The sequence below is a fragment of the Ambystoma mexicanum genome, chromosome 10 (assembly GCF_040938575.1).
Source record: "Ambystoma mexicanum isolate Mex_15411 chromosome 10, UKY_AmexF1_1, whole genome shotgun sequence".
NCBI lineage: Eukaryota > Metazoa > Chordata > Amphibia > Caudata > Ambystomatidae > Ambystoma > Ambystoma mexicanum.
Window position 1 is genome coordinate 149,834,823 of NC_090932.1, and position 26,276 is coordinate 149,861,098.

General features: G+C 44.7%; 1 protein-coding gene across 9 annotated transcripts in view; it reads left to right on the forward strand.

Moving 5' to 3' along the window:
• SLC4A5 (solute carrier family 4 member 5) overlaps positions 1-26,276 on the forward strand; it is an 802,545-nt gene that overhangs the window by 488,301 nt on the left and 287,968 nt on the right. For all 9 annotated transcript variants that reach the window (XM_069617635.1, XM_069617636.1, XM_069617640.1 and 6 more), the window contains one exon: positions 25,838-25,925. In XM_069617635.1, the coding sequence (XP_069473736.1) occupies positions 25,838-25,925 (88 nt within the window). The remainder of the gene's footprint in view (positions 1-25,837; positions 25,926-26,276) is intronic.

Here is a 26,276-nt window from a genome sequence, read left to right on the forward strand (position 1 = left end):
GAAAAAACCAAACCGATTCTAAAAGAACCCAACCTAGACTCTATATCCGATACCCTGAAACCAGTGCAATCGCCAACATCGAACGCGACTAATTTGGGTACAACGGAGGCTGCAAACAACACAAAATCTTCTACACCTCCAAACAAGAAAGGGCAAACTGGCATATCGATACCCCTAATCGCAGAACTTCCACTAAAAAACAAACCAGTCAGCAAAAATGCTCAACTACCTCCTTTAGTTCCAAATAACCGGCAATCTCTGGGGACACAACTAGAGCCGCAATTGTCGCTGGAACAACAAATGCAAAATCCAAAAAAACATGATCAGCTTACCCAAACAGATGAAAACCTACTCTCTCCAGAGTTATTGCCGCACTCCTCACCACGTCCACGTTCTCCGCCAAGGAACAGGAGACTCAGTGAAATACCCCCTCCAAATTCAAAAGACTCTCCTTTAAAAAAAAACGACTTAGCAGCCATCATGTCGGCTATTACAATATCCTTAGCTCCGTTTGGGAAGCTTTACGAGAATATTAACGACTCATTAAAGGACAGCATCACAGTTTCAGCAATGATGCATACAAAGCTGATATTTGTAGAAGGATTTATCACTGCTTTGGAGCAAGCCAATAAGAAACAAAGAGAAACCTGGGACCAGAAATTATCGATTTTGGAAGAAAAACTAAGACTGTTACAAACTGCTAACTCGGAAAGAAGTTCCCTGGATGAGAAAGAACCCCAGATTTCCCCACAAACACAACCTACGAAAACAGCACCGCTTTTTCTTAACGAAAAAAGTAAATTACTCCATAGAAAAACGGCGCCACAGAAAATGGGACCTACAAAGGCCAATTCCAAAAAAGAATTACCCTCAACGTCAAATCAACCATTATTGAAGCTAACAAAAAGTCCTCAACTAGATTCGTCTAAGAGACATAATGAACCCATAATAGAGCCACCATCCTCTCTCAAGGAATTCTCTAAAGAGAGTAGAACTTATTCTACAGATGAAGCGACGGCATACGAAAAGGGAACACACGGCACTTACCATCCCATCCAATCGCCTCGGTCTGTCGAGGACTTCATCTGCCAAAGTTCACTGATAGATGTATCACAATACGAGGACCCAGCAGAAATTATTGATCTTGATACTGTAACGGGAGACAGCGACAGAAACCCCCATGAAACGCAATCGCCCCTACAAAAAGATGAAATAAACACATCTGCACCAACTCACGTCGGCAAAGATGAGACTGACCCTCACCGGGCGGGTGACTTGAGCATTGACCAACTGTATGAAAAATTACAATCCACTAAATCTACCATCTCAAGTAAATCATCTCCTTATAAGGAAAAAGTGGCGAAAACCAAATGCCAACATGAACCCTTAGTAAGAACCAATGGCAAGATCCGGGATTCAGTGCGCCTTTTCAAGATCGAACAAAAATCGACAGAAGACCACTACATGATCTTGAATAGAAGAACAGTTCTCAAAATTCTCAAACAGGTTGACATGCTCAACACACTAAAAACTGACGACTTTACGCTCATAGAGCCGTATCATAGAAATAAGCAAGCGAAAGCATATCTTCATATTAAGAATTCAGCGCTCCAAGCAATCCCCCAAGAAGCCTACGCAAAAGTGGCCCAAGAGGGCTTCACCCTGACTGAGATCTCGTCTCAAAAAACCACCAAGATCCAGACGGAAAGCAACAAATCCCCGGCACTAAAAAAATATAGATATAAATCACAGACTGAAGATTTGTACAGAGCAAGAAGACGAGGAAGAACTCCACCACGTTGGGATAAACCAGTCTATTACGGAACTAGAACACCGAGGAGAGTCCCATCTAGAACTGCTCATCTGAGACACTACCACTATGCTAATGAGAGAAAGGAAGGCAGGAATGATTCAAGAAACCGGAAAGATCATAGAAGATCAACTTCGCCATCGCATACATTACCAGCGAGTCGAATCGAACAAAGACCACCATCTCCAGCACATTATCTACGCCCTAAACAAGACGTAGATCAGTCTACAACACACCGACATCCTACATCACCAAAGGATATGTGGTCCTGGCTCCGAAATGCCTTTACCCCAGGTTTAAAGAAATAGCAGCAAACAAGGGGAGCCTATTCACCACGCTGGCGACCCGAATTCAGAAATGAAGGCCAAATGAACGCTACCTTAGCCATAGCGTCATGGAATACTAGAGGCCATATGCATCTAACTAAAATTGGCAGCTACAACCTGGGAATCCATGACATTATATGCCTCCAAGAAACGTGGCTATTGAATAAACCGGCACTTGATGGATATAACATCGCGATCTCGCCGGCGCTAAAGGGACCTTTTGGCAGACCATCCTCTGGCCTCTTGATAGCCATCCGGACTGGGTCTAATCTACAAATCATCAAGACAATCGTAGCCACCTATGCCCTCTTGGTAGTGCTAGTAAGAATGAACAGCGAAAATGACTCCGAAATCTGGGCAATAATTAATACCTACTGGAATCCTCAAAGAATGTCGTCTGCTAAATTCTGTGATGAAGCTGTCAGCACCATCGACGAAATAATGATTGAACACAAAACCTCTAATATTCTTGTCTGTGGAGATTTGAACTGCAACTGCCTAAAAGCGACTGATTCAACACCAGCATCAGAAAGAGGAACTCTGTGGCTTTCGTTAATGAACTCAAAAAACCTTCGTAATGCCGCAAATGTCAACAATCTACCCACTATTCCGACATGGGAGCGAGGACAATCCATAGCAACTCTCGATTACATCTTCGTTGCAGAAAATATTTACTCAAGCATTGCGTCTTTCGAAGTAATCAGAACGGAAAGCAGTGACCACAACCTGTTAAACCTCATATGCAGAGCCAAGAGATATGACCAGCTATTCTATAACGTCCCGGTTGAAGTGAACACGCAGCTCTCTCGTTTGCGCATGAATGTCAACGACATCAAACGCTTGAGTGACGATTACGAAGCTCTCATCACGGATAGTAAAGCCAACGACGCAACATACAGGAGTAGCTACATTCCTCTGCTCCTGCAGTACAAAAAACCTCGGAAAGGGTTAGACAACCGTAGTGAGAACTTTACCCACACTTATAACCGGACTTTAGTGATCAAACGCCGCCACCTAAGAAAACTAAAAAAAGTTGCAACGATGATGAACTCCCCTAGCACCTGGGAATCTTACCATCTCGAGCTCAGAGCATATAAACAGTGGCTAAGAAACAACAGATCACTACTCTACCAAGCTGATGCTGAAAGCATGCTCACGATCATAGCTAACAAGAAAACCCGAGAATTTTGGAAACTGATCAACGAAACGAAACCTCATCCAAACCTGCCAATGATAAATGCTGTGCCGGAAGAATGCTGGTTTAACCATTTCTCTAAATTGTTTGACCATCCTCCCCCTGACACTGAGAGGGCATACCCATCAACTAAATCCGACTGGGTCGACCTCTCCGATACAGAAGATATCAAGTCAATTATCATGAAACTGAAACCCTCGCGTGCTCCTGGACCAGATGGTCTAGCCAACACCGACTTGAAGCAGCACCCAGAGGCGTGGTCAGCAGCCCTGAGCCTGATATTTAAACACTGTAAGGAACGAAGGATAATCCCGAGCTCCTGGACACAAGCAATTATCGTCCCGATATTCAAAAAGGGTACGAGAAAAGACCCCTCCAATTATCGTCCAATTTCTCTATTAGATGTAATCGGAAAAGTTTTTGCCACCTACCTCTTGACCCACTTTCGGACCTGGATAACAACATCGCCAGCTATGGACCCTCTCCAAACCGGTTTCCAAAAAAATGCTAGCACAGCAGCAAACTTAATGATCCTAAGATCTTAAAAGAAAAAGTCTTACTTGGAGCACCGAGAATCTTCCTTGCCTTTGTGGACCTGTCTCAGGCTTTTGACCGAGTAGATAGAGCCAAACTGTGGGCCAAGCTGAAAAACTGGAATTGCCCGGGCCAGATTCTTGACCCAATCATCGCTCTTCACACGGATACTCACATATCAGTCAGGCTAAACAACAGTGGACTACTCTCCAATCCTATATCGTCCAATCGAGGAGTCAAACAAGGTTGTCCTTTGGCTCCAGCTCTTTTTATTTCTTTTCTCGGTGATTTCCAAACTTCACAAGAACCAATTAGATCGTTTCCTCCGAAAATAGGATCCACAACGGTTGCTAGACTCCTATATGCAGACGGTCTCATCATTTTAGACCACACCCAGGTGGGTTTTCCAACGACAACTGGACAATCTGCAAAAGTACACAAAGGAGAACAATCTGGAGATTAACAACTCAAAAACAAAAATATTGATCTTCCAAAAACAAGATCGTAAGAAAAAAGAATCATTGAAGTGGTTTTTGAACCAATCAAAAATCGAGATAGTACCCTCATTCAAATATTTGGGTGTAACTATCGATAGTTCGAAAAAATCTCTCAGCATGCAGAAAATCCTGTGGCGTAAAACCAAAAACTTAACAGCACAATTACGCGCAGTGGACAGAAAATATGGCAAATTTAGTCTTCTTCCTGCAATTCAATTCTATAAATCCAAAATAATTCCAGCCTTGACTTACGGCATGGACGCGAATCTCTCCATTCCTACGACCCTATGGGCAAAGCTAGAAGGTTTCATCTGGAGAACAACTCTAGGCTTACCTAAATCGACAGCAGTGGCTCCTATAAGGCGCGAACTAGGCCTGCTCTCTCTGGAGGTGGTAGTTGCGAAGAGCTCGATCCAGCTCTATAAGAAACTGCGGAACAAAGACAGCTTGGAAATATATAAAATGATCTCTGAAGAACTAGCGAAGGGAACCAACAAATCCGTTACCAACTGGGCTGAGAAACAAAAGCGTATGCTGCAAGAAATAGCCTGCTCAGAAGAGGAATTAATTCAAAATCCCATGAGAATAAAATCTAAAATGGAATGGTTGGACTGGATAAAAACCAACGACAACTCAACTGCGAACAAGCTACTGACCCACCTGCCACCAATATATAACAAATTGAAGCAACCAATGGAGTACTGTTTGAAATATCCGTCAAAGCGCCTCATGAGAACTCTACTCAAAGCCCGTTTAAATCTCCTACCGACTCAAGAGGTTCTGGCAATTCGGGCCGCATCGAAAGATAAATCCTGCAGACTGTGTGGAGATTCTCAATCTACAGAAACAATCAAACATCTTTTGATGACTTGTCCCTCAATTGACTACGAAAGAGAGGCCTTTCTTGGCCCTATACTAAAATCTTCATATTTAATCGACCACAATGTCTGGTGGAATCGTCTGATCACGGGAGCACAAACTAGATGGCTAATAGCGGCTTCTAAACTAATAAACTAATAGAGAAAAATCTGCAAAAAAAAAAAAATTTTCAGCAATCGAAACTCTCAATCAACCAGCGGTATGAGCAAGCCAGCGCACACAGAAAACGGCAGACTCCTCTTCTTTTTCCTTTTTTTTTTTCTTTTTTCTTTTTTCTTTTCTTTTTCTCTTCAGTTAACGACAAAGAAAGACTTTTCTTCTTCTTCTTTTTGTAAAAATCTAATTTTGATTAAATACAAAATAAAAATAAATAAATAAATAAATAAAGGCACTCTTGGTGCGTATCCTAAATTAGAGGTTGAGGATCGCCCAAGTGCAAGACAGGATAAGACAGACAGGATAAGACGAAGAGAGGATAAGAGTAGAGAGCAACATTATGTGTTACTACTGACTTCTGCAATTGTATTTGCTCTCCCCTCTTGCTTCTCCGCTCCTTTTGACTGCTTACTCTTTGTTCTCTCCTCCTCTCCCTTTCTCACTTTTCTATGTGCTTACTCTATCAGAATTGTCCCTGGACCTAGTATGATAGCAACCTCGTCTGTCTCCTCTCCTCTCCCCGTACTTGTTTTTTTCCTCCCCCACTCCCCCTCCAACACTATCTGAAATGTCGTCAGGCATAGCACAATAGTCGCTTGTTTTGTTCCGTCCCTCCCTTTATGCACCCCTCTCCCTCACCTTTTGTTTTTCTCCGGCTCTCCCAGAAATGTTTTCAGGCCTAGAACGGTAGTCGCCTGTCTGTTTCCATTTCCTTTCCACTCTCCCCCTCCCTTCCTTTTCCATGTCTTAGCTCTTGCACTATCTGAAATTGCGTCAGGCTGAGTACGATAGTTAATTTCACATCCTTACTGTTCATGGCCTGTAAGACTGTCATTGTATTTTCCCTTGTTCCATCCCTTGCCTTGAAGCGCTTTTAAACACATTTGGCCTCATTACGAGTTTGGAGGTAGCTCTGCCGTTTTTAGCGGCATGGCTACCCCCAAAGTTGGGTCCGGGTCCCGCAAAAGGGGATTTACCGGGCCATTCTGACCTTGGAGGGCCCGGTAATTCCCTTTCGCGGGACCCGGTCCCGATACATCCCCATTCCCATTTGAGCCCCCATAGGGCTCAATGGGAAAGGGGAGGATGCTAACAACGGGCCTGTTAATGACGGGCCCGTTGTTAGCATCCTGTACTGCTAGCGGGTCCCACTCTGCACGTCTGGCCAGGCGTCCGGAGCGGGACTCGCTGCAGAACTCGTAATGTGGCGGCCCGGAATGAGCGGTGCCGGTCCCTTACCGGCACTGTTCATTCCGCGGCCGCCACATTTGTAATGAGGTCCATTGTATATAGGCGCTATATAAATAAACTATCATATCATATCACGCAAGGGGTCACCCAGAATCAATTGACCGATTTCAGTAGGACATTGTACATGTGTCACACTTTATGACACGCCTGCAAAGAAAACGGAACACCTAAGGCCCATGTTGCAAGGGCTTGCATGTGGGCATCATGGGGAGCACATATTCATGCCTCATGCTGTACCCATTGCACATATGTGCTTAACACATAAGCGTGCAAAAGCCCTGCCTCGCTAGAGGCCACTGCACTTTCAACACCCCAAAACACACAACAACTGAAAACAAGTCGGGAAATGTGTTCTCCGATCACCTCGTACGGGGATCACGCACAGTAAGCCGTTGTGTTCGCTAGAGCAGGAAAGGTGTGCTGCTGGGTGGGGGTGCACCCCCCTTAGGGGATCAGTGTACCTAAGCCCCGCCCCCTACCTCACATTAATAGCTGGCAGAACTGCCCCAGATTAGACCTGCGCAAGAACCGAAAATCATGGCAGTGGTTCGGCTTCGGCAAATGCCCTGTAACCCAAACATGGAAAGCACTCATGATAAATGCAGCTGAAAGCCGTTTTCAAGATGCTTGCCACCATACAAATGCGGTCTGGGGAGGCGTATGGGGCAAAAAAGGATGCAGACTGCTCAGCTCCAACATGGTGTGCTGATCCATGAGCCAGACTACTGCGCCCCTTTTTGCCACACGGCCTTATAACTCCAGCAGAGGGTGCTTCACTAATTAGAATAGACAATTTCTTGGTGCCTTTTAGGTAAAGTGATGTTATCAGAGTAGCCAAAATCCAAATGCTAGTTAATTTTTCTCCTGGACTCCATTGACATTTCCTTTCTAACCAATTTGGAGGAACTAAGCGTAGTGCTAAAGTGCTCAAAGATACTACACATAGTTTAGTTGATAGGACTATGAACTCACTGTAACTCGGGGGCAACATTTGAACTGGGGCCTAGTTCTTGCCTTCTCTGACCACTGGCGTAACAGGGGCCCCCGCAGCCACATGTCCTTGGAAGGGGGCCTGTTAGGGAGAATTCTAATTCTATGGCTAATTTCCCTTACCTAGTGAGTCCCTCAGCAGCTTTGCTGGATTTCTGGAGTTTATCTTTTCCACTTGGTAAGAGTGTGAGATTTTCCCCCACTCTTACCTCTGTTTTGCCATGTGTATTTCCTCTATTTTTGTGATTGTGGACTCTGGAGTACACCACTTCAGTAGCCCCACTCTTTTGTGTGTTACACAGCACCTTCAGTGCAGTGACACAGGGTTGTCTTTTAGACTTCCCACCGACTCCATTTTCTGGGGCTGACTACCGTCCCCCAGAAAAGGTAAAGTTGCCATTAACTTTACATAGTCCTTTAACCACAGATCCAGTACACCCCATCTTACATGGAGTATTGGAAAGGGTTAATTCTTAGCCCTTTTTATCTGTGCCTCTTGGAGCATTGTTTCGCTCCCTTAACATTAAGACTTGGCAGGTGGCAGGGGTATCTACACTAATTTTCCTACCGCGATTATATTACATAACATAGTATTGTTTTAGGCTATTTTAGTAGCCTCGAACTTTAAACCCGCTAGCCCAAATACTTTTTATTTCGGCTCCGGTTGGGTTTAATCGCCATTTCTTTTTGTTAACATCCTTCTTGGGTCTTTCTTTGCGTGGCAAACCAGGTTTGCCTCCTTTGTTCGCCGACCTTTGGCGGGCTTCTGACCAGAAGCCCTCCTTTTGGCGTCTGGGTGTCTAGGTGGGCTGAATGTGAGGGAGGGGTGTAGTCACCCCCTGCACAGGGTCTCCTTGGAGACCCAAGTCACACTTTGTGTTGATTGGCTGAGGTGGTTGTCCGGGCTGGACAACCCCCCTGCTGAGTGATTGACAGCCAGGCTGTGTGAATGGGGGAGTTTGGCATAAAAGGCAGGACTCTTGGTCTGGAAGTCAGAGTCACCACTGGAACTGCAAGGAACCAAAGAGAAGCGGAGAAGAAGACGGCTGCTGCAACCCCGAGTCCCGGTGAAGCCCTGCTGCAGTCCTGAGCTATCTACCCTTCAACGACAAGAGAAGATCCAGTCCGGAGTCTTCTTCCCTTGAGCCTGATGGGATCAACCAGTTCATCTTTTCTTCAGTCAGAGAATCCTCTCCTGGGTCGAAATCACTGCTGTGCCGTAGTGGTACAGATAGCCATCAGAAGAGCCCTCTCCTGATTTAAAGGAGCGCACCTTTTATTCAGCGTTGTCTTTTTCGCTGCTGTTGGCCTCATCCCTGGGTAGTGCAGATCACTCCAGACGTCCTCCTTCTTGTCCCCATGACTGAAGCCGCAGGAATGGTGAGTCTGCAGGAACTACCAGGAAAAATTTCCGTGGCCCCAGCTTTTCTCCAACGGAATAAGGTACTGTGCACATTTGGTCGTTCTCTCCGTCCGACCGTCCGGAATCGGGGTGAAACCTTTTCCTCCTCGAAGATTTGTTCTTTCTTCCTTCCCTCTTATAACTTTTCCTTCCATCTGACAATATTTAAGTACTCTTGGCATCTCGAATCTCGAATTGTTCAACGTGTGATCCTCGGCAACTGAGCATCTGCTCCATTGATACTGGCGCAGACCTATTGACTTTAATCTGTATCTTTGAATGAGTACTTTGATTCCATTGCCTTGACAAAAGTATTGCCTGTGATTTTATCCACTTTTCCCTTGTTTGAAATTCTAAAGCACCAAGTGTGTTTTAACTTCGTCAGCATTTCTATCTGCGGGTACGCGTTAGTATCGCAACACCCGTCTGTCAAATCCTAATGTACTTACCTTGAATTTGCTGGAACAAGTGGAATTGGTTGTGAGTAGTGTGTTTTACGTGTGATTTTGAACGTATAGAAGTGAAGTGTTTTGTGAACAGATGCTTTAAAATAAATGTACTTTTATTTTATACTTGAAACCTTGAGTCAGTGTTTGCTTGAGTCACAGTAATTGTGGTCCTCTGTGTAATCTCTACTACTGCTCATTTACTCTTGAGATAAGTCTGGCTGCTCCGCTACTGCTACCACTTTAACAGTGTAGTACAGGCTTGTACCAAAGGTGAACCTGTATTACCACTTGTAGTCTTAATTGTGTGTAGTGGTCCCTAAGGGCACTGCACAGGATTCTGCCTAACACTGGTGTACCGCGGTGAGGATTTGGAAGTATAGTGATTACACTTAGAGTGCTGCTATTTCTTGGGGTCAACTAACCACAAGGTATTTAAATGAGAAACCATGTCACATATGGAAAGCTACACTGAGGAGGGTCTCTTGAACTACACTGATGAGGTTTTAAGAACCATGTGTAGGGAGAGAAGTCTCCCTGGTAAAGGAAAGAAATCAGAACTGGTTGCTTAATTATTGGGAAAAGAAAGTCTGGAGAGTGGGTCAGAAGGACTTGCTCCTCCAGCAAATGTGGATACTGATGTTTCTGATTCTGTGAGTGTTGAAGAAGAAGTAGACAACCACAACCTCTGTCCACAGGGACCCGCACAGGTCCTGCACATACGCCTGAGTTTATTGCACTAGAGAAAATTAGACTTCAGTTAGAAGTGAAACGTATTGAAGCACAAACTGCCATGAAACATCAAGAATTAAGGCTCAGAGAAATGGAGATGGCTCATGCTCTAGAAATGAAGAAATTGTCTTTGGAAAATGTTTCTCTTCCAGAGTCTCCCGGCCCTAAGAGACCCAGTATGCCAAAGGAAATGATAGGTATGGATGAGACTAAACTTGATGTTTTGGATTGGTTAGCAATGTTTGAATACAATCATGGGATCCAGGGTATCTCAGGGAATCAGTTTATTCCTTGGCTTTTCTCTAGGCTTTCCCCTGTTGCAAGTGATGCTGTAATGAAGTTGGGGGAGGAGGATAAACAGGATTATGAGTGTGTGAAGCTAGCATTAATAGCTAGATTTGGGAATACCCTTTCCCAGTACTTTAAGAGGTTTAGGACCCTCAAAAAGCATGATGGTACCCCTTGGGCTACCTGTGTGTGTGAATGTTTGAAAAACTTAGATTGTTGGGTTAAGGGTTACAAATTAAACTCTTATGAAGGTTTGAGGAATCTTGTAATGTTGGAGTCTATTTTGTTTTATTTCATATAGTTTATACAAACTTTTTGAAATGTAAAACTCAAATCAAAAGTTTACCTTAATGTTCATCTTAAAATTAGCATTTTAAATTTCGTTGCTTAACAAAAAAAGAAAACAAGAGAAAAGAAAGAAAAAACAACATTTCTCTACATGTAAGCTGAATTATTACACTAGTTAAGTAGGTTCTGTCCAAAATGTCTTCCTAATTTGTTCAGTGTACTTTCATGTGTCATTTGCTGGGGTCAACTCTAGCAGAAATTGAAGTTGATCTAAGAATCGCATCATTGCTATCAACAGTGATTTACATTCAGTAATGTATAATTGTCTCCACCAGTCTTCTAAATTGTACGTCTGGTATCGATTCATCTCTCCCATTAAACAATTCTCACGTTTGTCTTTCAGTTCATTGCATGTAAGGACAAGATGTTTTAAATTTTCGTCTCCTGCATCACAGAATCTACACTTTGTGTTTCCTGGTGAGATTTGGTGTCTATTTCTCAATATTTCCTTGGTTTCAAGACTATTTAATCGAAATTTTAAGTATAGCCTTCTTGGGCATTTACAGGGTGCAATGATCAGATATTTATGCAGGATGGCGTGCTTTTTTGTTTCCGTAGGAGACTTTTGCATAGATCTTCTCTCGCCAATGTGAATCCAATCATGATCTAGCAACTTTCTTTTTACTGCATCTGGATTGTACCAGAGTGTTTTTTCATCTGTCCCCAGCTGGTTCAATATTACTTTACATTGTTCCTTCCATTCGACTAGCGCTGATTTCTTTCTCGTGTCGTTGCCCATTAGAATTTTCAAAGGTGGTAGATTTGCTGCTATATAGGTTTTCCTGAATAACGCTAGTTTATTCCATGTTATTCTCGCGTTTAGGGAAGAAATCCCCATTTCATACAGAACACAAGCGGTTGGCGTGCTTTGTGGAACCTGCAGGATTTTCTTCCAAAAGAAACCTTCGCATCTTGTCCATATCATTGCGTCGCATCCAAACATGTTTTCCGCTCCGTATGTTAAAATTGGAGTTACTTTGCTTTCATAGAATCTTTTTACTGGCAGGCATGAGTATTTACCATATTTTTTTTGTATTATTGCACCCTGTGTTGTTAATTGTTTGCAGGTGCTTAGCAGTTTTCTTCTCATGGGTTCGTCACATATGCTGGAGTTAATGGTTGTTCCTAGATATCTTGTTTGAAGGACTTTATTCAATTTCTTTGGCCCAAGAGCCCATCTTAGTCTTCGGTTACTTTTCATCCTTCCCCTTTTGTTTCCTAGGACATGGATTTCAGACTTTGTCACGTTAATCTCTAAACCCAGGTCTTTTGTGAAGGATTCCAACGCTGACAATTTTCTTTGTAGACCAATGGGTGTACAGTCCATGATAACCATTTCATCAGCATATAGTATATGGTGTACCTGCACTCCGTTTATCAGCGATGGAAACGAATCCACTTTTGTCAGGGATACTCCAACATCCATTATGTAGAAGTTGAAGAGCGTTGCCCCAAGAGGGCACCCTGTTTCACTCCCCTCTTTGTTCTTATAGGGTTTGTTAAGTTTCCCTCACAGTCCAGACAGACTTTGATGTACGTATCGGAGTACAGTTCTTTGATGGCTTGTATTAGACTCTCATTGCACCCTCGCTCTTTGAGTTTGGACCACAGCGTTTCTCTATCAACACCATCAAACGCATTTGCCATGTCGATAAATGCCAAGTATACCTTTTGCCCTGTTCTGATGGCGTCAATTTTTTAGCAAATTCAAGATGCAGAGATTCACACTGCATCCAACTCCTTTGATGAAGCAAGATTGTCGATCATCGTAGATCTTCTGTTTTTTGATTCATGTTGTTAATTGGGTAGGTAGCAGACTTGAAAACACTTTCTCCACGACGTCTAATAAGGCTATGGGCCGATAGTTTACAGCAGCATCGAGAGGTCCTTCCTTGTGAATTGGAACAATGATCCCTGATTTCCAGGACGAGGGAATTTGCCTTTCAGTAATTATTAGTTGGAACAGATTATAGCAAAATTCGGTCCATTCCTCAATGTTCGCTTTCAGGTCTGTATTGGACAGACCATCCGGTCCTGCTGCCCTCGAGGCACTGCTTTTTTTGATAATAGACCGAATATCATCTCAATCGAACTTTAATGCCCAGGGACGCGTTAGAGGGGCATTCTGGAAGCTTGACTTTTTAACCTTTTTGAAAAGGTTTGTATAGTGGATTTCCAACTCTTTTTCAGGTACCATATTTGATAGAATTGATTTTTCTTGGCTCATCGACTTATTTATAATTGTCCAGAATCCTCTTGAGTTCTTTTGGTTCAGCGCCATCAACATTATTTCGGCATCTCTCTGTTCCATTCTCGCTCTACATTCTTTACACCAGTTATTATATTGATATTTCACTTTCTTTTTCATCATCATGCATTCTGTTTTTTTTGATGCAATAATTCCCCTTATTAACTTCCATGTCTCTCTTTTTTTTTGGGACACCTCAGGATCGTAGTGGTGTCTTTGATAATTAGGTTTGTTTTGGTCAAACATCTTTTTAGTTTTGTAGATTTCTAACAAGTGTTGGTATTAGATCGGATCTAGTTGCCCATCAGACTCTTGCTGTCTCAGTAGATTGGTTACTGCTGAGATGTCCTCGTTCTTTAGACGTAGCCTGTTCCTACCAGGTTCTAGCGAGAATTGGTGCTTCCATTGTTCACGTTTTGCAGGTATTGACCTGTGCCACTCAAGTGATACGATATTATGGTCACTTTTGTTGGACTCACTCACTCTCAGAGACTCAATGTCTTTCGGTAGCACTTCAGAGACAAATATGTTGTCTAGTATCGAATTTTGGGAACCTCTTTTCCAGGTTGATTTTGCAGGGACATCGCCCTTTGTAGCTCCATTCAGCATGATTAGATTTCTGTTTGACATTTCTTCTAACCAGCTTTCACTTTTGCACCTCTCTTTATGGTTTGTCAATGTTTTGGAGTTACCATTTTCTATTAGTCTCATGTTGAAATCAGCACATAAAATTATAAGAGCTTTTGGGTCTCCTATCAGGATTTTATCAATGACATCAAGAAGGTCATCTTCGAATTTTTGGTGGGTTTTTGATGTAACATTCCAATATACATTTAGTAAATGGAATGGAGGAGTCACCATCGCGTTTCTCTCAGCTGGTTCAATGAAAACTGACTGTAGGAACGGTGAAAATCGCTCCGCTAACTTAATTTGCAAACCGCATTTTCTCTTGACAAGGATTAGTTGTCCTGACATTGGGCGCCCTTTGTTTTTAGTGATAGCCAGATTAAATATGATTCAAAGCCTTCGATACATGGCATTTTAGAAAGCCAGGTTTCTTGCATGCATATCACATCGGCATTTGCTACGATCTCTGGCGTTGATCTCAGGAGTTGAGAGTAGCCTCTCGTATTCCAGGAGTCTATTTTTGATGTTTGCTCTCCTGAGCTCAGGCAGCACTTGGCTGATTCAAAGGAGATAGATCCTAAGTAGTTAGCTGAGGCTGCTGACTTGTGGGTTGCCAACAGGGCTACTCACATGGATTCTGGGGTAACTCAGAAGAAGGATGAGGGAAAGCAGTCAAAGAAAGACAAGGAGAATTCCAATAATTCCAATCCAAAAGAGGGCCCCAAACATAACAAGGGTAAGCCACAGGGAAACTGAATCAGGCTAGTGTACCATCTGGTCCCGGACCAGATGGAGGTCAGAACAAACCTCCATTCAATAAAGCATTTGGTAAATGATTTGTTTGTGGGTCATCTGACCATGTTAAAGGAGATCCCAGATGTAAGGGTAAACCTTCAGGGGTCCACACTGTCTCCTTTGCCTTTGTGAAAACATAAAAATTGATATGAGGCTGGGAAGCCCAAAGGAAACACACCAACACAGGTTACAAAGGACACACAAAGTGCTTTATTTAAAAGCTACAACAGTTACCAAAGTCAATTGACAAACGGATAGCTATTCGGCTCTCAGAGTAACGTAACGAACTTCAACGAAGGTTCGATGCATTAGTAGAGAGACCGTACATTGGAATACTTGGGCTTTTATATCCTTTATCCAGCCCTTGGCCAACCCCCTCGCGGGTTAACCATTCTCGGGACCAGGCCTAGGGTTCCTTGCCAGGTCAATCCTATAATGTATGCATTTTGATCAGTTCCGCTGATACAGTTGTTCATTTACACATAGGTCACGGATAGGACAAGGTCTCAGTTCGCGACCCCGACAAGTGGCCTGCAGGCATATTAATTATTCATGTGTGCGGAGGTCACAACGGCCAGAATCTCACTCAGAATGTCAGTCGGCCTCCATTTTGATGTTCAGGGTGACTTCCACATTACAAGAGAACCTAAAATGGCGGCTAAATCCAAGATGGCGACTTACATAACTTTTCGTTAAGGTCAAGACCTTGCCGCGGAGTCTATTTACATGATATTTTAGACAACTTGGCGTAGGCCAATACACATTCAAATACTGCGATAGGAGGCATAATATCATTTCGATTCCAACACCTTCTCCCAGGTGGATGTGAAGTACCTATAGCCAGTGGACACTTTCAGTTACTTGCTGATGAGCCCATGAGAGTCTCAGCTAGTGTTTCTTTAGTGTCCTTGCGTCTTTGGGAATAACAGCACTTAGATGTCTATAACTCAATCCCAGATAATACTAAAGATTATTACAAAGATAGTGTTCTTGTGAATGGTCAGGAAGCCCCTACCATCAGAGACACTGGAGCCAGCATAACTGTGGTTGATGAATGTTTCTTCAAGGTAGAGGATGTTTCTAAAGGACCCAAACACCTGACCAAGTTAGCTGAAGGCCCTTTGCAAATGGTTCCCCAGTTACCAGCTCTCATCCAGTGTAATGACATGACTGTCAGAATACCTGTAAGTGTGCAAAAGAACGTACCTGGGAGGGTCCTGCTGGGTAATGACCTTAAAACTCTTGGAGTTGTGTCTAGTACACCCAGTCCCCCCAGCAGGAGGAAGCAGGAGCTCACAAGGTCTGCTAGGGAGAGAACCTTGAGAGGCACTCCTGGGGTTATGATAGAGGAAACTATCCCCCCAAGTCCACAGGACTTACTTACTGCTATTGCAGGACAGATAGAGACAAAGGGGAAACCCAAGTCTGCCAGCAAGAAACCAGCAAGCACTCCTGTGCCCAGAAGGACATCTCACGACTGTCCAAAGTCACACCTGTGACTCCTCCACCAGCTGAGGCTGAGTGTGAGGTTCAACCCTGTCTGGTTCAACTAGATACTGAGGAATCAGATCTAGAAGAAGATCTTACTCTGGTTGGAGATCTTGACCCTGTTGAACATCCTGAACTGCAGTCTTTACTGGCAGAAGATGGACCCAACAGGGCAGATTTCAGCAGAGGATAAAGAGAGTGTCCTACTCTTGAAGGCCTTCGCCTAAAGGCAGCTTCTCAGCTCGATGGGAAAGAGCCTGGAAAGTATAGGTTGCACTGGGAAGAAGTACCTCTAGTGAACCGACTCCGTTCCTGCAGTTAGCCCACGAGATACCTTTGGCTGGTCAGTTAAGTTTTAAGAAGACCAAGGAAAGGCTCTATCTTTACTTCTACTGGCCTAAGATGGGTTCAGAAGTAGACAAATTCTGCAGGAGCTGCCACACTTGCCAAACTTCTGGAAAGAGTGGAGCCAAGAATGTGGCACCCTTGGTGCCTCTCCCAGTGGTGGGAGTTCCTTTTGAGAGGGTCGGGATTGACATTGTTGCTCCTCTTGACCCTCCCACATCTTCAGGCAACAGGTTTATCCTGGTTGTAGTGGATCTTGCCACTAGGTATCCTGAAGCAATACCTATGATGACTGTTACGGCTCTGGCTGTGGCTAAGGCCCTATTTGGTATTTTTACCAGAGTAGGTTTTCCTAAGCAGGTGATATCTGACAGGGGATCCAATTTTATGTCCCACTACATGCAAGCCATGTGGAAAACCTGTGGAGTCACCTACAAGTTCTCTACTGCCCACCAACCCCAAACTAATGGGTTGGTAGAAAGGTTTAACAGAACTATGAAGAGCATGATAGGTGCTTTAGAAGAACCCCTTAAAAGAAAGTGGGACCTTCTACTGCCACGCCTTCTCTTTGCATATAGGGAAGTCCCTCAGGAGGGAGTGGGTTACAGTCCCTTCGAACTTCTCTACGGTCATCCAGTCAGAGGTCCATTGGCCCTGATTAAGGAGGGGTTGGAGAGTGCTCCTTCCCCTAAGCCAGTCAGAGTGACTGACTATGTGATAGGTCTCCGGCGGAGAATATCACACATGATGACAGAGGCAAGTGATAACTTGAAGGCTGGTCAAGCTCTGGTGAAACATTGGCATGACCAGAAGGCTAACATCGTTGAGTTTACTCAAGACCAGCTTGTTCTTGTTATGGTCCCCACAAGGCAGAGGGCCTTGCAGGACAAATGGATAGGACCCTTCAAAGTTGTGGGTAAACTTGGAGAGGTGAACTATCTGGTAGATTTAGGCAATCCTAAGGAGGCTCCTAGAGTCTTTCACACCAACCGTTTAAAGGCTTATGTCTCTAGACCTGACATAGGGGCATTGCTCCTAGCTTCAGCTCAGGAGGAGGAGAGTGAACCTCTGCCTGACCTCCTCAGAGGCTTACCTTTAGTTGAGTAAGTGGAAGGAGTTAATCTCTCTTCCAGTCTCACATCTGACCAGCAGGAGGAGTGCATATTACTGTTAAATCAGTTTGCCTCCCTGTTCCGACTTTCACCAGGCTTGACCCCTTGGGACCAGCACGATATCCTCACTGGTGACTGTTTGCCTGTCAAAAGCAGGGGGTACAGAATGTCAGACACTGTAAGAACCCATTTAAGGAATGAGGTCAACAAGATGCTTGATCTCTGGGTTATAGAGCCCTCTACTAGCCCATGGTCTAGCCCAGTTGTGCTTGTACCAAAGGCAGGATCCAAGGAGTTGAGATTCTGCGTGGACTATAGAGCTCTAAATGCAGTCACTAAGACTGATGCCCATCCTTTACCAAGGATAAATGAGCTGGTGGACAAACTTGGTGCAGCCAAGTACCTCAGCACATTTGACCTAACGTCAGGCTATTGGCAAATAGCCCTGACAGACCATGCCAAGGAGAAAACTGCATTCTCCACCCCAGCTGGCCTCTACCAATTCAAGGTAATGCCTTTTGGATTAAAGAATGCACCTGCTACATTTCAGAGGATGGTCAATCAAGTTCTGAATGGGATGGAGGACTTCTGCATGGCATACCTGGATGACATTGCAGTGTTCAGCCCTACATGGAAAGAACATATTGATCACCCAGGATATGTATTGCAGGCTCTGGAACAGGCCCATCTGACCATAAAGGCAAGTAAATGTCAAATTAGTCAGAGTACAGTGGTCTACCTTGCACATGAGGTAGGAGGAGGTGAAATAAGGCCACTGCCTAGCAAAGTACAAGCTGTACAAAACTGGGCCACCCCTACTAGTCAAACCCAAGTGAGAGCCTTCCTAGGTCTCACTGGGTATTACAGGAACTTCATTGAGAACTATGGGACCATAGCTTCTCCCTTGAATCTCATCTCCTCTATTTCCTAAAAAGGTCAGGTGGAATGAGGAGTACAATCAAGCCTTTGAAGGTCTAAAGAAAGCCCTTTGTCAAGCTCCAGTCCTAAGAGCTCCTGACTATCACCAACCCTTCATTGTACAAACTGATGCTTCAAATGTAGGTATAGGTGCAGACCTTAGTCAACTGGATGAGAAAGGTAGGGAACCCCATTTGTTTCATCAGCAGGAAGTTAAAGGATCCTGAGACAAGGTGGGCAACAGTAGAACGTGAATGTTTTGCTATTGTGTGGTCACTGAAGAGGTTTAGGCCATACTTGTATGGTTCTACCTTCATTATTCAGACTGACCACCAACCCTTGAGATGGCTGATGCAAATGAAAGGGGAAAACCCAAAGTTACTCAGATGGTCAATCTCCTTGCAAGGGTTTGATTTTTCCATTGAGCACAGAGCAGGAAGTCACCACCAAAATGCTGATGGTCTCTCTAGGATGTTTGTAACTGACTAGAGGTATGAGATCCATCCAGGAGTGGATTTAATCCACCTGTCCCTTAGTCTGGGGGCGGAGAGGGGGAGTGTTAGGGAGAATTCTCATTCTATGGCTAATTTCCCTTACCTAGTGAGTCCCTCAGCAGCTTTGCTGGATTTTTGGAGTTTATTTTTTCCACTTGGTACGAGTGTGAGTTTTTCCCCCACTCTTACCTGTGTTTTTCCATGTGTATTTCCTCTGTTTTTGTGATTGTGGACTCTGGAGTACACCACTTCAGTAGCCCCACTCTGTTGTGTTTTACACAGCACCTTCAGTGCAGTGACACAGTGTTGTCTTTTAGACTTCCCATGACTCCATTTTCTGGGGCTGACTACAATCCCCCAGAAAAGGTAAAGTTGCCATTAACTTTACATAGTCCTTGAACCACAGATCCAGTACACCCCCATCTTACATGGAGTATTGGAAAGGGTTAATTATTAGCCCTTTTTATCTGTGCCTCTTGGAGCATTGTTTCGCTCCCTTAACATTAAGACTTGGCTGGTGGTAGTGATATCTACCCTAATTTTCCTACAGCGATTATATTGCATAATGTGGTATTGTTTTAGGCTATTTTAGTAGCCTCGAACTTTAAACCTGCTAGCCCAAATACTTTTTATTTCAGCTCTGATTGGGTTTAATCACCATTTATTTTTGTTAACATCCTTCTTGGGTCTTTCTTTGCTTGGCAAACCAGGTTTGCCTCGTTTGTTCGCCGACCAGAAGCCCTCCTTTGGCGTCTGGGTGTCTAGGTGGGCTGAATGTGAGGGAGGGGTGTAGTCACCCCCTGCACAGGGTCTCCTTGGAGACCCAAGTCGCACTTTGTGTTGATTGGCTGAGGTGGTTGTCCAGGCTGGACAACCCCCCTACTGAGTGATTGACAGCCAGGCTGTGTGAATGGGGGAGTTTGGCATAAAAGGCAGGACTCTTGGGCTGGAAGTCAGAGTCGCCACTGGAACTGCAAGGAACTGAAGAAAGCAACGAAGAAGACGGCTTCTGCAACCCTGAGTCCCGGTGAAGCCCTGCTGCAGTCCTGAGCTATCTACCCTTCAACGACAAGAGAAGATCCAGTCCGGAGTCTTCTTCCCTTGAGCCTGGTGGGATCAACCATCTCATCTTTTCTTCAGTCAATGAATCCTCTCCTGGTTCGAAATCACTGCTGTGCCGTAGTGGTCCGGATAGCCATCAGAAGAGCCCTCTCTTGATTTAAAGGAGCGCACCTTTTAGTCATTGTTGTCTTTTTCGCTGCTGCTTCCCTCATCCCTGGGTAGTGCAGATCGCTCCAGACATCCTCCTTCTTGTCCCCACAACTGAAGCCGCAGGAACCGTGAGTCTGCAGGAACTACCAGGAACAACTGCCGTGGCACCAGCTTTTCTCCAACGGAATAAGGTACTCTGCACATTCGGTCGTTCTCTCCATCTGACCGTCCGGAATCGGGGTGATCCCTTTTCCTCCTCGAAGATTTGTTCTTTCTTCCTTCCCTCTTATAACTTTTCCTTCCATCTGACAATATTTAGGTACTCTTGGCATCTCGAATCTCGAACCAACGTGTGATCCTCGGCAACTGAGCATCTGCTCCATTGACACTGGCGCAGGCCTATTGACTTTAATCTGTATCTTTGAACGAGTCCGTTGATTCCATTGCCTTGACAAAAGTATTGCCTGTGGTTTTATCCACTTTTCCCTTGTTTGAAATTCTAAAGTACAAAGTGTGTTTTAACTTCGTGAGCATTTCTATCCGCGGGTATGTGTTAGTATCGCAACACCGGTCTGTCAAATCCTAATGTACTTACCTTGAATTTGCTGGAACAAGTGGAATTGGTTGTGTGTAGTGTATTTTACGTGTGATTTTGAATTTATAAAAGTGAAGTGTTTTGTGAACAGATGGTTTAAAATAAATGTACTTCTATTTTATACTTGAAACCTTGAGTCAGTGTTTGCTTGAGTCACAGTAATTGTGGTCCCTTTGTGTAATCTCTGCTACTGCTCATATACTCTTGAGATAAGCCTGGCTGCTCCACTACTGCTACCACTCTGACATAGTAGTACAGGCTTGTACCAAAGGGGAACTTGTATTACCACTTGTAGTCTTAATTGTGTGTAGTGGTCCCTAAGGGCATTGCACAGGATTCTGCCTAACAGGGACAATTGGAGTAAAAAAAAGAAAATATTATTGTTTGCACGTTTTTTTTAAATGTTTCTTTTTGAATTCACTCTGCATTCATAAAGAAATTATTTCTGTAACAGAAATTATTTCTTTATGAAGGCAGAGTGAAAACAAAAAGAAACCTTCTTTTTGAAGTCGGGGGGCTACCCCACCACATGAAATGAAGACCCTAGGCTGGAGGCCTCTCTATCATGGGGTGGGGAAGCCCTAGCACTTCATAAATAAATAGTTTATTTTTGAAGTCACCCTTCCTTCATAAAGAAATGATTTCCGTTATGGTTCAGTCCTTAACGGAAATAATTTATTTATGAAGTCAGAGTGACTTCAAAAAGAAACAATTTATTTCTGAAGTATTATGGCTCCCCTCAGCCCCATGACGTGTGTGTGTGTGTGTGAGTGTATGGTGGAAGAGTGCACACAAATGTATGGGTGGCTGGGTATGCGTGTGTGTGTGTGTACAGTGAAAGGATGCATACTTAAATGTAAGGGTGGCTGCCTGGGTGTGCCTGTATGGTGAAAGGGTGCACACTTAAATGTATGGGTGGGTGTGCCTGTATGGTGAAAGGTTGCACACTTATATGTATAGGTGGCTGCCTGTGTGAGTGGATGGTGAAAGGGTGCACACATATATATATAGGTGGCTGCCTGTGTGAGTGTATGGTGAAAGGGTGCACACAAATGTATGGGTGGCTAGGTGTGCATGTACCGTGAAAGGATGCACACTTAAATGTATGGGTGGCTTCCTGGGTGTGCCTGTATGGTGAAAGGGTGCACACTTAAATGTATGGATGGGTGTGCCTGTATGGTGAAAGGTTGCACACTTAAATGTACGGGTGGCTGCCTGGGTGTGCCTGTATGGTGAAAGGGTGCACACAAAAGTATGGGTGACTGGGTGTGCGTGTACACAAACATATGGGTGGCTGGGTGTGCGTGTACGGTGAAAGGATGCACACTTAAATGTATGGGTGGCTTCCTGGGTGTGCCTGTATGGTGAAAGGCTGCACACTTAAATGTACGGGTGGCTGCCTGGGTGTGCCTGTATGGTGAAAGGGTGCACATTTAAATGTATGGGTGGCTGCCTGGGTGTGCCTGTATGGTGAAAGGGTGCACACTTAAATGTATGGATGGCTGGGTGTGCGTGTGTATTTATGGTGAATGGTGTGTGTGCTTGTGTTCAGGGGTGCAACAAAACCTACATTTCAGGGGGGCTAACCCTTCAAATGTTGGGAGAGGCTCTAACTTAACGTGTGGTGGGAAGGAGCAAACTTATTTGTGTAGGGGCATCTAACTTCTTTACACATTTTAATGAGACTATTCTAGTGCAGCTTCAACGTTACATGCAGTTAACTCTCTCCTTTAAGTCTGATAGCACCCACTTATGGACTGCTGTGAGAATGACTGGTCTCCTGTTCCCTCTCTATCCTTCCAATCACTCCCCTGGCATGCAAGTACTAAACCCACATCACAATTTCAATTGCTTAAAAAAATTGGCATTTGAATGCAGGTACTAACAGTGAAATGCTGTAATTTAGTAAATGCTGGGCCGGACCCTTTTTAACAGAGAAACCCAGTGCCGTTTAACATATGTGTCCTTTTCGGTCTGGCAACTGCTCTGTTGGTCAGCCAGGTCAAGTCAACATAGCCCACAACTTCAGGGTGTGTGGGGAAGTGCTGAAGACCAGTCAGCTCAATGGTGTTGAACCACTACTTGTGTTTAATGCCTTGATTACTTATTGGTAATCTTCATTACTCGTAGCCCTATTCTTCCTCATCCCAGTACTTGTGTATGAGGCAGTACTTGTGTATGAGGAACTATGCCTCATACAGAAGTACTGGGATGAGGTAGAGGTACATGAAGGTAATGCCTGATTTAGCTATCTGTAATCTTCATTACTCCTAGTCCCAATCTTCCTCATCCCAGTACTTACCTATGAGGCAAGGAGCCTCATACGTAAGCACTGGGACAAGGAAGACAGACGTGGAGGTCATTCTGGGCCCATGAGCTGATTTTGGAGGTTGGGTAGGGAATGAAATGGAGAGGGGATGTGTGGGGGGTAGGATTGTGCAATAAATCATAATGTTCGTCCATGTCCATGCTAAGCAGGCATGATATGTGGTATTAGTGGCTAGAGAGGCATTTTGGTGCAGCCAGTCTAGTCATTCCTCAGTTCGGTATGACTTTTTTAAAATGGGCATTTCTGATAAAGCAGTCCTGCTAAGTGTAATTACCTGGCTAGACTGGCACTTGGGTTCTGCCAGTCTAGCCGTTTCTTACTTCAGCACTATATATTTTTCTGGGCATCTGTGATAAAATTATATGATATGATAAGTCATATATTACGCGCCTGTACGCAAGTGTTTTTAGGCACGGCAAGAAAAGGGAAGGAAAACAGAGGGACACATGATGTTACTAAGCCTTGTGTCATTCAGATCGTGCAAGTGCGAGAACGAGGAGTGCAAGGGGAAAGGGAGAGGGGAGTGCGAAAGAGAGAGGGGAGGGGAAAACAGGGCAGCAATGTTCAGAGTAAGTACAGCCAGGGCAGTGCGGCTCTGGGTAGCGCAAGGAGAACAAGGCACTGTAGGGTTACAGTTATAGCCCCTAACTGCATGGTAGGCCCGGGGGCAGTGCAAGGATGACTGATCACGAAAGAGCCTGGACTCGGTGAGACTGAGGGTAGCCAAGCAACCAGTTGGTACAGCAGACAGGTAGGTCAGCAGGGGAGGGAGAGAGAAAGCAGAGGAGAAGAGGATCGTTTTGAGCTGCTTGCAGAACTTTAGGTGGTCCAGCTCTAGTTTGGGAGGGGCAAGGAGGCCATTCCAGAGGAAGGCACCTGCAGAGGAGAGGAATCTACCTCCCCCCACTCTCCGCCTGGCGATGCATCTAACCCTTAGGGCTCGAGAAGGAAGGTATTTTAGAAGAGAGCATTGGATGTAGTGCGGATCCCATGCCCAGAAAGCCTTGTGGACAATGCAAAGGGTCTTGAAATTGATACTTGCAGCCACCGGGAGCCAGTGGAGAGATTTCATGGCTGGAGAGATATGGTCCCTGGGTTTGAGGCCAAGGGTAAGTCTCGCAGTCCTGTTCTGGCTTAGTTGAAGAGGGTGGAGAGTAGAGGAAGGCAGATTGAGAAAGTGGCTGTTGCAGTAGTCCAAACTAGAGAGAACCAGTGCTCTGGAGAGAGTGAGCTTCTGGGGGAAAGTGAGAAAGGGAAGAGTGCCTTTGAGGAGGTGGAGCTGGTAGTGGGACTTCTTGGCAACATCCGAGATGTGCAGAGAGAAAAAGAGAGTGAAGTTGAAGATGACACCATGAATGGGCCAGAGATGAGAGTCGGCTGAGGGGAGCCTGAAGGAAAGCTCAGTGTCATTCGCAAAACACTGAAAGTTAGAGGAGAAGGTAGAGATCAGGTGGGCCAGAGGGGCCAAGAAGAGGTTGAAAAACCAGGGTGAGAGGATACAGTCCTGGGGAACGCCACAGGTAGAGAGAGGTGGCGGAGTGAAATGGGACCAAGTTGTACCTGGGAAGGGCAGTCCAAGAGGAAGGAGGTCAGCCACTCCAGGGCCTGATCCATGATGCCCAGGTTCTCACAGAGTCAATTGATCAGGATGGCGTGGTTGACCGTGTCGAAAGCAGAGGAAAGTTCAAGGAGGATGAGGACAGAAGGAATGCTGGAATCAAGGTTAGAGATCAGATCTTCACAGGTGTTCAGCCAGACTGATGGTCATGGAGACAACCAGCAGATTCAGTTTGGAGAATAAGCTAGCAGTTGGCCAGATTTTCCAAGAGTTTGGGAGAGGGGAAAGTTCCAGTGGCAAAAGAATGATTACAGAAATCGGCCAAAGCTGGATCAAGGGTGTCAATGTGGACCTTCATGGTTCTGGAGGAGCAGGCGAGTACCTGTTTCGATGACACTTCCATAGATGGGACTTGTCTAAAAACCTTGTCAGGTGTTAGAGAGAAAGAGGAGAAAGGAGGAGGAGAGGGAGAGATGGCCAAAGGGAGCCAAGAGAGGTAGAGGGAGAGGGAGAGGACATAGTGGACAGGATGTCCTGAGTTTTAGCGGAGAATCGAGAGGCTAAAGCCGTACAGAGGGCCTGTTGAGGGAACAGGAGAGGTAGAGATTGCAACAGGATTGGCCAGTTCCTTGCAGATTTTAAAGAGTTTGGCTGTGTTGTTAGAGGCTGCAGAGACGCAGGCTTGAATGTGTGCTCTCTTATTGATGAGTCTTATTGCTTCGACTGGCATTTTGGTGCAACCAGTCTAGGTATGTATTAATGTGGCTTGGCATGCTTTACTGTAATGTTATTATGTGTCTACACTGGTCTACATTGTGCAGCCAGTTGGACATGTTTTCATTGTGGCATGGCATTTTTAATAGCAAAGCATTAATGTTCATGTGAACTGTTGGTGACTAGCATGTATTGGATTGGTGTTACCTTACAAAACAATAGCAAACACTGTGGCCTTTTAGCCAATTTTTCTCAAAAGGTGTGCTTTATATTGCATTAAAACACATATTTATATCTTTCTCCTAGTGCAATGTGTGGCATACCCCTTCAGCAGCATGTTTGTGTGTATTGCACAGGTGTGGTAATCTAGGCCGGTCCAGAGTGTGGTGCGACCCGTGATTTGTTGTCGAGTTGGGGGAGGACCCCTCAGCATGGCTCGCAGGGTGGCCCCCAGATCTTGTGTTATGCCACTGTCACTGACCCAGATGTGATGTACATCTAGTGCCCTGTTTCCAGGAACTAATGAATCTGTTATTTTCTCTCATTAGATTTCTGTTCATTTTGCTGGGCCCTACTGGAAAAGGCAAATCCTACAACGAAATTGGCAGAGCAATCGCAACGCTTATGGTGGATGATGTGAGTATATGAAGCGGCCATCTTGGGCACTCTTTGCTGCAGTGATTCACAAAATATATTCTTTGGTCAATTGGGTGTAGTTGCTTTTGGACAGCAGTGAAAATGAATGCGATTCCAGAAGGACCAACCCATTGATTGCAGATGGGGAGCCTGAGACTGGCAAAGACATCACTAGTGAAAACATGCACACACATGCCTGATGCTCTAAACCTGGTTTCAGAGTTTAGAAATACCACACCTGTTCTTTTAATCTGTATCAAATTATTCAGTGGGATGCAGATGCAACTGTACTCTATTAGTGATTTTCTTAAATATAATTTGCCTGGTTTGCAAAGCGTTTTCCAATGGGAT